Consider the following 12,162-nt stretch of genomic DNA (forward strand, 5'->3'; position numbering starts at 1 on the left):
CTAGCAACTTTCGAATTCTAGAAAACTGTAGATCTTTTTTTTTTTAATGATGATGAACATATCAATGTTGATATAAAACATACAAAATAAGAAAAAAGTAGGTTTAATGCACTGTTGATCTAATACATTTAAAGAACTATTGTTCAAAATATTTTCCCAAAGAAAATAAGCTAAAATCATACAATTACCTTGCAGTACACAAATTGCAAAAAAAGTTTCATTTTACTCGCAATATAGACCATAAAAATGGACTGAATAAAACAATAAAGCAAAATTATATAAAATGGTTTTGCACAAAGATAAAAATAAGAGACAAATATAAACATATTTCATTAAAGTATCTTTTTAAGAGATGTTTTTTTTTAATAAATGAATGGTCGAGTACATAAATATTAAGGATAAAGATGTAAAGTAGTGTTCAATGGGAAAACAACCCTTTTTTGAAAAGGATTTTTTAACTAAAGTCATTTTGAGGATTTTGATATTTAATACAAATATGAATAAGCAATATTTAGATTCTTAAGTGACTAATTTCTAATATAATTACTTGCAATCGTTAATGACAAAATCGACCAAACTACTGTCATTGTATTATTTGGTTGTGTTGTCTTTCATATATTTCTTTTCATAAGCAGAACACTTTCACTGCAAGTAACAAAGTGAAAGTAATACATTTAAAACACTTAAAACATACTAGTATAAAATGTTATTTAAGGTGTTTATTGATTTCCAAGTGAGACATCAGGGTCATTGAGAACCTTTAAAGTTGACGTCACATAAAGGTATTCAAAACAAACTAGGTAGATCTCAATATTGTATTCCTCGTCGGATTTATTTTAGAGAATTTTCATATACTGAACAATCTACAGTAAGTTTATTAAGTTGAATGATGGTCATTGATAACTTTCGTTAACAATTATATAAAGTGTTGTATTTTAAAAAATCAATTTATAGCTATCCATGTTTGGGAAAAGACAAGGAAGTTCAATTCATGTGAACAATCGATAATGTTGGTATATAAACTCTTCATGGATACCAGGCTTACAGTTTTGTACGACAGACACACGTTTCGTGTACAAATGACTCACCAGTGACACTTGAATAAACAAAGTTAAAAAGGCCAAATAAAGTACATAGTTGAAGAGCATTGAGGACCCAAAATCCTAGACATAATATAATGCATCGGTAACCATTGCTCTCGGACTGAAATCCCGCTTTCTTCTCCAAAAATGTATATCCTGATAAGATTGCTTTTTATGAAAGATCAACTAATAAAAGGTTGAAACTAAAGGATTTCGATAACTATATAAAAAAGATGCATTGATCATACATAATGTACATAACGTTACATTCTTAAGGTTTGCAACTGGTGCTGAACCTGTCAAAAACCCTTTTGAAAAATAAATTCACAACAATTTAATTATAGAAAAACGATTCGAAACTGAATATTTCGTTGATACTTATACTTGATACCTAACTCTAAAAGTGGTGGCTATAATGCAATCGCATTGTCAATTCGTTCGTTTGTCAAGCAAATAATAACGTCACATTTTTCTAAAAAAAAAAAACATTTATAATTTGTCAGAGGCTTGGCAGTGATTAGTTGTAACGTATGAGTACTTTTCGGATCTGTCAGATACCCACCTTCTGTTTGCCAATACATTTCTTGTTTCAATATGTTGACGATGAATCTCAACAGAATAACCTTGTTTATGGTAAGCAGCTCATCAGTGATGAAACGTGTGAGTACTTTTCAGATACTTGTTCCGATTAGCCGATACTTTTATCTTCAATATGTTGAATCTTTTCGTCACACTTTTCTCGGAAACTACTGATCATAATGACTTCATAATTGATCAGCTGCTCTTTAGTGATAAGTTGTAACGTGTATGTACTTTTCGGATCTGTCAGACACCTTTTCCCTATTTTCTGATACTCAGAAAAGGGACTTACTTAGAAGTAGTGTTTGCTTTGCACGAAAACGCGTGCATTTTTGTTGACATCGCACAAAGTCAGACTTTTTATGATGTACTTACACTAGATCCATTGGGTGTGTTCTAATTTATACCTGGGAAATCATGGTTTGTTTATTAGTTTAATTTGTCTTTGAAGTAGCTTTCAAAAATTCAATTATTGCGAATATCCTTAGATCGGTACCTCGTGTTTTTTTTTCTTTTATTGGAGTTTTTGTGTCTTCTTGAATTGGCGAGTCAAACCTTTCAACTGATTTTTTAAAGTGTGTTCTTACAGATCTGTTTGTTGTGCAATTAAACTACTCTCCGAGGTTAGTGATAGGGTTGAGTGCTTATAAATATGTTTAACCCCGCCATATTAGTTATGTACATATCCCAAGTTGGGAGCAAGTAATTCACAGGTAGTTGTTGGTTTTTGGTGTAAATAAGGTTGTTGGTTATTCTAGTTTTAATTGTTAAACATATTGTAATGACCGTGGCTTTTCATAGCTTAATATACGGTACGTGCTAAGTCATTGTTATAGCCCGTATAATGCCTAATCTTGCTTCCAGTTGTTTAGATTTTTGTCCTTTGGTTTTTTGTTGATAGTTGTCTCATTGGCAATCATGCCACACCTTCGTATTATTATCTTGTATAATAAATTAGAAGCAACGATGGTTTACCGATGTTCAAATCTCATAAATCCATTTATAAGAAACAAATCAAGTGAAAAAAGACATGAAACGGAATAAATTGCATTGACTCTAAAAGTAGCGAGACCGGGTGTGTCGACAGGGTAAGCATTTCCTGCTATGCATGTATCACCCGCCATGCGAATATAAACTCAGTCATAGTAGGGAATAGGTCAGATCAGCCTTCTCTTCTTAAAAGGTAGCTTTAGTTAACAGAATCGAAAGAATTATATAATGACAGCTATTACAATAGTTATTTATATAAAGCAGAATAGTGACCTCATTTCTAATTCCCCTAAATTTTCAAGCGATATATTCGAAGTATAGACAAGCAAACATCTTTCCAGGAAACTTAATAAAATCTTAACAGGAAATTGAATGTTACCATAACGACTGACTGTGTTGCACAAAGTAAAAATTGTTTACTTGCTAAACACAGTTTTTTCTTCGTTTGTCATTCTCTTTATAAAACAAATTTATTTTTGATTAATAATGACGACATCTTCTTTTATCTGTTCGGGTGACTTGAGTCAACTAAAGGAGATCCATCAATACGTTGCTTGTAAGGACCTTTATGAAAAATTGCCAAGTTGTTTATCTTTCATTGAAATTCCATTTTCGTTTTAATGAGTTATAATTTAAAATATATTTGTTAAAAAGCAACTTACAAACATACATAGTCTTAGATACATGATTTTTAGTCTTAGATACATGATTTTTAGTCTTAGATACATGATTTTTTTCATTAGTTGTTATTGGCTTTGAACGAGCTGTCAGTAACTGCGAGTACTCTCAGATCTGTACTTAGTTTGTTTTTTTTTTGGGATATATACTTTGTGTTTTTGTTAGATGTATTTCTAATTGTATCCACCTGATAAGCCTTTTTCAACTGATTTTTATAGTTTGTTCTTATGTTGTACTGTTACACCACTGTCCCAAGTTAGGGGGGAGGATTGAGCGCTCACAAACATGTTTAACCTCGCCACATTCGTGATGTGCCTGTCACAAGTCAGGAGCCTGTAGTTCAGTGGGTGTCGTTGGTTCTTGTCTGTCATATTTGTTTATCGTAAACTGTTTTGTTATAAATTAGGCCGTTAGTTTTCTCAACTGAATTGTTTCATATATATATATGCCTTTTATAGCCGACCATACGGTTTGGGTTTTTCTCATTGTTGAAGGCCGTACGGTTTCCTATAATTGCTTACATCCACTTCATATGAACTTTGGTGGATAGTTGTCTCATTGGCAATCATACCACATCTCCTTATTTTTATATACAAATTTGTGAAAATATTAACATACAAAGAAAATCCAAAAATACTAGTCTAAATGAAAAAAAATTGGGTTGTCATTGTATTAGATTTAGTTATTTGTCTAAATATAAACCTATGATAACATCATATAGAAAGTGTAACCCATTTAGAACTTTTATATTACATAGCTGAAATTCTGAAAAGCGTTCTGTTTGATACATTTGCAAATAACGATTACTAGTACTTTAAAATTAGCAATTTTGTACATTTAAGCTATCAACATTTTATAATTTGACGTGGTATTATCACCCGTTCGGAAATAGTATTTATGTAATCGTTTTAAAAATTTTGCGCATTGACTAGTATAACCTGACGAATTGTTCTTGACACAGTTAAGAGGAGGTAGAAGGGATGTCATCCCAAGTTTCCGGAAAAATAAACGCTGAATCCCGAATTCCCACAAAATAGTCCCACTCATGACTTCCCGAAAAAGGTCCATTTGTCTAAACTCATCAAAGATACCAGGCTTATATTTTGTACGCAAGATGCGCGTTTCGTTTACAAAAGATTCATTAGTGACGCTCGAATAAAAAAGTTAAAATGCACATTAAAGTTCGTAGTTGATGAGCATTGAGGATCCAAAATTCCGAAATTATCTTTTATCTGACATATTCAATGGACAATGATCCAAAATCCAGTACATATATTCATCTACAAGCGGCTTTTTCTTTACTATTTTCCTTTGGTAAAGGCAGTGATAATTATTATTTGATAAATTCCGATATCAGCTTTATACGTTATGATTATTTAACGATTGCTTTTCTCATAATGCCCACACGATTGCGTTGCCTTGTTATTTTCTTTAATTACAACAGAGTCGATTATACTGTTGAACTGAAAGGGAATTCCAAGCCCTCGAGGGTATCATTATTCTGGTAGTAATCAGCCTTTTTTTTGTAATATATTTGTTACTGATACGTTGAAATAGCCAGTTGCCACAAAGATTTAGAGTTTGCCAAATTCTAAGGTTATCACTCGAATTGTTCTCGTTGAATTTTGGTATCCCTATTTATCTAACTTCTCAAAAACACATTTTTCAACTAAAACAATAATATAAAAGTGACTTAACAGTTATGATATAATCACAGCACATTTTCTTATATATAAGAGTCGTAAGTTTTATTTCTTTTTTAACTATGTTGCATTATCTATTGTAACTTTTTAAGATCAGTCAGATCAATATTAATATTAAGTAATACCCTACAATTTAATTGACTTGAATAGAAGGGGAAAAAACATGTAAAGTTAATTAACAATTTTCTTCAAATATAAATGCATCAACTTTTTGACTTTAAAATGTGTATTTTGAAGGAGAGATTATTTGTTAAAATTTTGTATGTATATAATGTACATGTAAAAGTTTTTATTCAATTGTTATTTGTTTTATTTAGAATTTTGCACAATGGCAACAGCAAATTTGAAGGAATGTGAAAATATATGCATGGAATTGTTACATTGCACACAGTGTGAAAAACGGTATGATCAAAGCTTACATCAACCGAGAATTTTACCTTGTTTGCATATAATCCTTCTGATTGTTTGATGAAACATTTTCAATCGAATTCTTTCAAATGCATCGTGTGCCAAAAATCAGTCGACATTCAAGATACATTTGAATCATCGAAGGATAAATTTCCAATCGACTTCACCATAAGAGATCGAATAGAATTTTTACATACTTTTAATCAAAACAAAAGTAGTATATGCGACTTCTGTGACGATTCGAAAAAGGCCACATATAGATGTAAAGACTGCGAAAGCTACATATGCGAAACATGTATTAGATTTCACAATAAAAGCAGTAAATTCAAGAATCATGTGACTTGTAATCTGTCGGAAGCAAGTGATGTTTCTGAATTTTCTCATGAGGTATTTTGTACCAAGGATGGCCATGAAAACAGACCACTTGAAATATTTTGCACTGGGGACGGTTGCAGAAGACCTGTGTGTAATATGTGCTTCGTTATAGATCATTCTGATTCAGGAGACCATCAAGCGAAGGATATCAAAGATGTTTTTAATGGGGAATTGGATAGAATATTTGATAAATATAAAGAAACTGAGGAATTATGGCATGGAATAAGTGAGGTGCGACAAAGAATCAAAGACGAGATGTTTGCCATAAAGTATAAAAAGGAAACAGAACAGGACAAATTGAACGAATTTTTTAGCCTCTGTCAGAAATTACTTGAATCAAGACAAAAAATGTTAACGCAAGAATTAGACACCGAGACTGAGTTAAAGTGTAAAGCTCTTGCTTTACAAGAAGAAGAACTCGACAGTTTTCAGAATAAAATTTTGACATCAAAAGTCTTTTTACAGCAATCTTCATTGTCAAAGAATGCACCTGCCTTTTTGGCATCAGTCTCTTCTGTCGACAAACAGTTGGACGAAATTAAAGAAACAGAAATTGCCAGACAACCTACGCATATTGCAAACATGAAATTTATCGACGACATAGAACAGTCAGAACATATTTTTGAACATTTAGGATTACTTCTGATATCAACAGCAGTTCCATATACATCTGAAATAGAAAATCCGAAAATCATGTACGCAAAAACAGATGGTATATTTGAAGTTCGCCTGAAAGATAATCAAGGTAGGCCAGTGAAGGATCAAAGTATTCACATGGAGATAATATTTTTGAACGAAAACTCTGGCCAGGAGTCTACATTTCCGTTCACTCTGTCTGGTGCTAATGGTTGTTTTGAAGCCAAATGCGCAATAAACAGTCCAGGGACATATCATGCTAATGTCGTAATAAATGGGACAACATTCTTTAAGTTGGATACGATTTCTTGTTTAGAACATGGTAGGTATTCTTACTTAAAAATCAAGGAAAATATGAGAACAACACTAAATAAATAACACATAGCTGAGAGCAGATTGTTACCCCGAAAAAAAAAAACATTGTCAATTAAGGCGAAGCCAAGATTGACTATGTTTTCCAAGGGTAACAAAAAAGGTTTTTTTTTTCGAGGAGTAACAATCTGCTCTATCACACTCTCAGCTATGTGTTATTTAATTTATCATAGTGAATGTTCTGTTATTAATGTCTTTTAAATTATGAATTGGAAGTAATAAACTATGACGTCTTGTACATATCAGATCTTACTTCAGTTGGATTTCAGCAAATGCTTCAGTGACATCATTGAAATATCTCATGCACTGTGTCTAGCGTCTTAAATTAGTACGCTCATTGGGCTACATAATGAAAAGATATACAAATAAAGTCGATTACTGCATTTTCTCCAAAATAAGTGCCATTTAGTTGTCAAGCTATTGATACATATTTTATAGACTGTTTTTATTATTATAATACATATAAGGAGATGTGGCATGATTGCCAGTGAGAAAATGTTCAACCGGAGTTCAAATGACGTGATAGAAAGAAAAAAAATTAAAACACCACATTATATATTTTATGCGTTAGCAGATTTACCTTTTCTGAGTTTACCTTCATCAGAAACGACGAAAGCCGAATATTTAATAGCCAAGGATTACTAGTATAAGAATCTAACCAAACAGGACATAAAATACAAATCAAATACAACTAAGTTCAATTTGCCTGATGGCGGAAATACTCTCCATTATTAAATTTGTCATTACTTCTTAATTTCCTGCAGCTTAGTTATCATGTTTTTGTATTTTTTTCTTATTATCTCAAAAAGTTAAGTGTTGAGCGTTCCTGATAAAGTTAAATGCAGAAAAGCGTTCTGTACGCACGATAAAAACTCTACAAACTTTAACAACAAAAGTCTAATTCATTTTCATTTGTTTCTATGAAATAACAAAGAATTTTTCTATTAAGGTTAGAGAGTTAACATCTTCAGAAATGCTAGATTATCTAATATTTTTCTTTCTCAACTCTTTTGGTTAATGTTAAAATTGGATAGATTTGACTGTTCGTCTTTAGTCTATTTTATTTTAAGTTCTCCAACATGTAACATATATGATTTCCATTCCAAACTGTTGGTCTCAAGCTTTATTAGGTCTTTCCACTTTTCTGTGGAAAGACCTATTGTATTTGTTCTGATTATTAGGTCTTTCCACTTTTCTGTGGAAAGACCTATTGTATTTGTTCTGATTATTATTATTATTATTATTATTTTTTTTTTTTCTTCCGCCAAATTTTGTTCTTGCGATAAATGTTTGTTTCGCAATATGTCGCTTAGATATTTCTCATATTGTATCGTATAGTTTATGCGCTTTTAAATTTCATCCTGCTAAGCCGAACCATTTTCTTTGCAAGAGTTATCTCCCTATTCACTGTTTATCATCTGTGTGCATCTCCTTCGTAACAAAAAAAGATATCGACAAAATTCTTTTTACAAATTGCTCGTTCCATTCTCAGGAATTTTTGGCTAATTTGGATCGAAGCGATTCGATGAAATTTTATAGGAGTTATCTACCTTTACGAAATAAATTTGTCGGTATGTGTTATTAACTCATCAACCGTTAACCGTATAACCCTGGAATGTTTTTATTTGAGGCCACTTGGTCCTAACTTAGAAAATGAGGTCAAGGTCAAAGGTCAAGGTCAAGTTCTCAATTGTGACTTTTCCTTGTTTTTGAATTTTCTCCAACACTTTAAAAGATATGTATAAAAGAACAAGTGCAAAATGATTGCTTCATTGTAATGAAGATATGTTACATTTGGTCTGATACAATCTAATGGCATCTTATAGGAGTTAGTGCCCCTGAAATGTCTAATTATAAGGTTAATTGATTATTACTTCAACTTGGTTCATTATAAAGCCATATGACCTTTAACAGAAGGTTGGGTGACATATGACCTTGAAAAATGACAACCGGAAGTGACCTTGAGAAACCGGAAGTAGCCATTTTTGCACTTTTTTTATGAAAAAGTACTTGGAATCCATATATTTTGTAATATAGATACATTAACTTATCACTAAAGATTAGAAGTGACTTTCGATAAACCGGAAGTGGCCAATTATCTCCTGTTTTACAGGCAAAAGTATATAGAAACTATATATTTTTGGAATCAGTGTGAAAGAAGCTATCATATGAGACCGGAAGTAACGATTACCTCACCGGAAGTGGTTAATTATCTTCCTCATTTCTCTCAAAAGTAAATAGAAACCACTTATTTATCGTATCAGTTTTAAGAAACTTAGGATTGGATGCCAATTTTTACTTTGAGTAAACAGGAACTAACTTCTTTTCAATAACTTTGAAAATTGATGTGGAAAGACCTTCAATTGTTCTCTGAACAATTGGTTTTTAATTATTATTATTATTATTTTTTTTTTTCTTCCGCCAAATTTTGTTCTTGCAATAAATGTTTGTTTCGCAATATGTCGCTTAGATATTTCTCATATTGTATCGTATAGTTTATGCGCTTTTAAATTTCACCCTGCTAAGCCGAACCGTTTTCTTTGCAAGAGTTATCTCCCTATTCACTGTTCATCATCTGTGTGCATCTCCTTCGTAACAAAAAAAGATATCGACAAAATTCTTTTTACAAATTGCTCGTTACATTCTCAGAAATTTTTGGCTATTTTGGATCGAAGCGATTTGATGAAATTTTATAGGAGTTATCTACCTTTACACAATAAATTTGTCGGTATGTGTTTTTATTTGAGAACTCTAGGTCCTAACTTAGAAAATGAGGTCAAGGTCAAAGGTCAAGGTCATGTTATGATTTTTGTCTTTTGCTTGTTTTTGCATTTTCTCCGATATTTTTAATGTTTTATATAAAAGAACTAGTGCAAAATGTTTGTTATATTGTGATGAAAATATGATACATTTGGTCTGAGACAATCCAGTGACATATTATTGGAGTTATTACCCCTGAAATGTTTTATTTTAAGGTAAATTGATTATTTCTTCATATTGGTACATGATAAAGCCATAAGATCTTTTGCAAAATGTTGGGTGACATATGACCTAGAAAAATGTCAACCGGAAGTGACCTTGAGTGAACTGGAAGTAGTCATTTTTGCACTTATTTCATGTAAAAGTACATAGAAACCATATATTTTTTGAATGGTCATACATTAATCTATCATTTGAGACCGGAAGTGATATTCTATAGACCGGAAGTAGCATATTATCTCCCTTATTACAGGCATAAGTATATATAAACCATATATTTTTGGAATCAGTGTAAATAAAGCTATCATGAGACCGGAAGTGACATTTTCTAAACCGGAAGTAGCCAATTATCTCCCTTTTTACAGGCAAAGGTATATATAAACCCCTATATTTTTGGAATCAGTGTAAATAAAGCTATCATATGAGACCGGAAGTGACATTTTCTAAACCGGAAGTTGACAGTTATCTCCCTTATTTCGGGCAAAAGTCTATAGAAACCATATGTTGAAACAGTATGAAGAAACCTATGTATGGACGACAATAGTAGCTTTGAGTAAACCAGAATTAGCTTCTCATCAATTATTTAGAAAATTGATGTGGAAAGACCTTCAATTGTTCTCTGAACAATTGGTTTTTAATTATTTATTATTATTGTGCTGTTTTTTGTTGACATATCTACAATAATGAAAATGTTTACATAATTTTACAACGCAAACATTCAATTTTTCTACCAAACAGGTAATATATGTTAATTTACCATCCGAATAATTATATAAAAATTTATTGAAATTTATTTTCCGAAATAACTCCTTCAACAACTTAATGACAAAAGTCCTCAGGTATGTTTTTTTTTCTTCATGGCAACAATTTTTTTTATTTCCAGGTTTTGCAATGTCTTCTACATTTCCGTTTACTAGATCGATCCTTGGCAATAGAATAATTAAAAGATATAAGAGATCGTGTTTATATTTCATATTTAGATGTGTCTTGCAAAATCATTCAAACTGTCATTTTTATTTCATAAATGATTTGCTCTTCCATACTTTCAGGGATATAAAATATAAAATACGGAGTTTTTGTCCGATTGCGAATGAGACAATTGATCACCAGATTTAAAATCAAGTAGACATTGTATTTAATGAGTAAACGATTACATTTTCATTACAGATCCAGTAGAAAATAGTTCAGATTTTGTGTCTGAGAAACAAATAGAAAAGGTAAGATCTTTCCCAATATTGCATTACTGTATGCACTAATTCAGAAAGGAAATGAAAGGAAATTCTTTGATAAATATATGTCTATGTTGAAAACTGTATGTTGACCTCTAGATGTCTTTTGGCTATTTGTGTTATTAGATTTCTGTCTCAAAAACGGGTAAACGATGGTAAATGTCTTACATTTTTTAGTACGATCTGCGTTTTTGATGGTATAATAGGGCCACTGATTGGCTCCTTGAAATAGAAAATAAAAAAGTTTAACGAAGGAATCAAATAGTTTTGCAGATGTTCATAGAATATAAGTTTGTCAGGCATTTGTCTTGTATATTTGCAGAGAAGCTTCATACTACTGGTATATGATGCAAAACTGTAAAAAAAAAGCTAAAAATCTTGTCATTTGTACAAAAGCCTATTAGGGTCACAAAAAAAAATATATTCATCGCGTAATCACGAGATAAATAACTCGTAATTACGAGAAAACTATCGCGTAATTACGAGATAATTATCGCGTAATTACGAGAAAACTATCGCGTAATAACGAGCTAATTATCGCGTAATTACGAGATAAATATCACGTAATCACGAGATAATTATCTCGTAATTACGAGATCATCATCGCGTAATTACGAGAAAACTATCGCGTAATAACGAGATTATCATTTTTTTATCTCGTAATTACGAGATAATTATCGCGTTATTACGAGAAAACTTTCGCGTAATTACTAGATAATTATCGCGTAATTTCGAGATAATTATCACGTAATTACGAGATAATTATCTCGTAATTACGAGATCATCATCGCGTAATTACGAGAAAACTATCGCGTAATTACGAGATAAGAAGTTTTTTATCTCGTATTTACGAGATAATCATTTTTATACGCCCGTTTACGGGACGTATTATGGTATACCGTTGTCCGTCTGTCCGTCTGTCCGTCCGTCGTCAACATGTCGGACATTAACTCAAAAACGCTTTAACTAATTTGCATAAAACTTTGGTGAATTGTTTATGTCTATTGACGTGAGCTCCTTTTCGTTTTTTATAAATTTTAGATTTTACGTTTCCGAGTTATGGGGTTTTATTCATAAAAAAGTGTGATTTTCCAGTTTTCGGACAAATAATAAAAAATGCTTTCAGCAGTT

The 12,162-nt window shown here is 31.6% G+C and overlaps 3 protein-coding genes across 3 annotated transcripts in view; all 3 read left to right on the forward strand.

The window, feature by feature from the left end:
* LOC127721855 (protein PML-like) overlaps nucleotides 1-12,162 on the forward strand; it is a 243,072-nt gene that overhangs the window by 167,029 nt on the left and 63,881 nt on the right. The window lies entirely within an intron of this gene.
* LOC127721908 (uncharacterized) overlaps nucleotides 1-12,162 on the forward strand; it is a 218,470-nt gene that overhangs the window by 142,262 nt on the left and 64,046 nt on the right. The gene's annotated exons all lie outside the window — the stretch shown is intronic.
* The window catches only part of LOC127723833 (uncharacterized), a 44,917-nt gene continuing 33,514 nt past the window's right edge, over nucleotides 760-12,162 (forward strand). The window contains exons 1-4 of the mRNA XM_052230589.1: nucleotides 760-868; nucleotides 5,350-5,480; nucleotides 5,513-6,773; nucleotides 10,970-11,019. Coding sequence (XP_052086549.1) covers nucleotides 5,361-5,480; nucleotides 5,513-6,773; nucleotides 10,970-11,019 — 1,431 coding nt within the window. The 5' untranslated portion in view covers nucleotides 760-868; nucleotides 5,350-5,360. The remainder of the gene's footprint in view (nucleotides 869-5,349; nucleotides 5,481-5,512; nucleotides 6,774-10,969; nucleotides 11,020-12,162) is intronic.

Source organism: Mytilus californianus, unplaced genomic scaffold (assembly GCF_021869535.1).
Source record: "Mytilus californianus isolate M0D057914Y unplaced genomic scaffold, xbMytCali1.0.p SCAF_1, whole genome shotgun sequence".
Classification (NCBI taxonomy): Eukaryota; Metazoa; Mollusca; class Bivalvia; order Mytilida; family Mytilidae; genus Mytilus; species Mytilus californianus.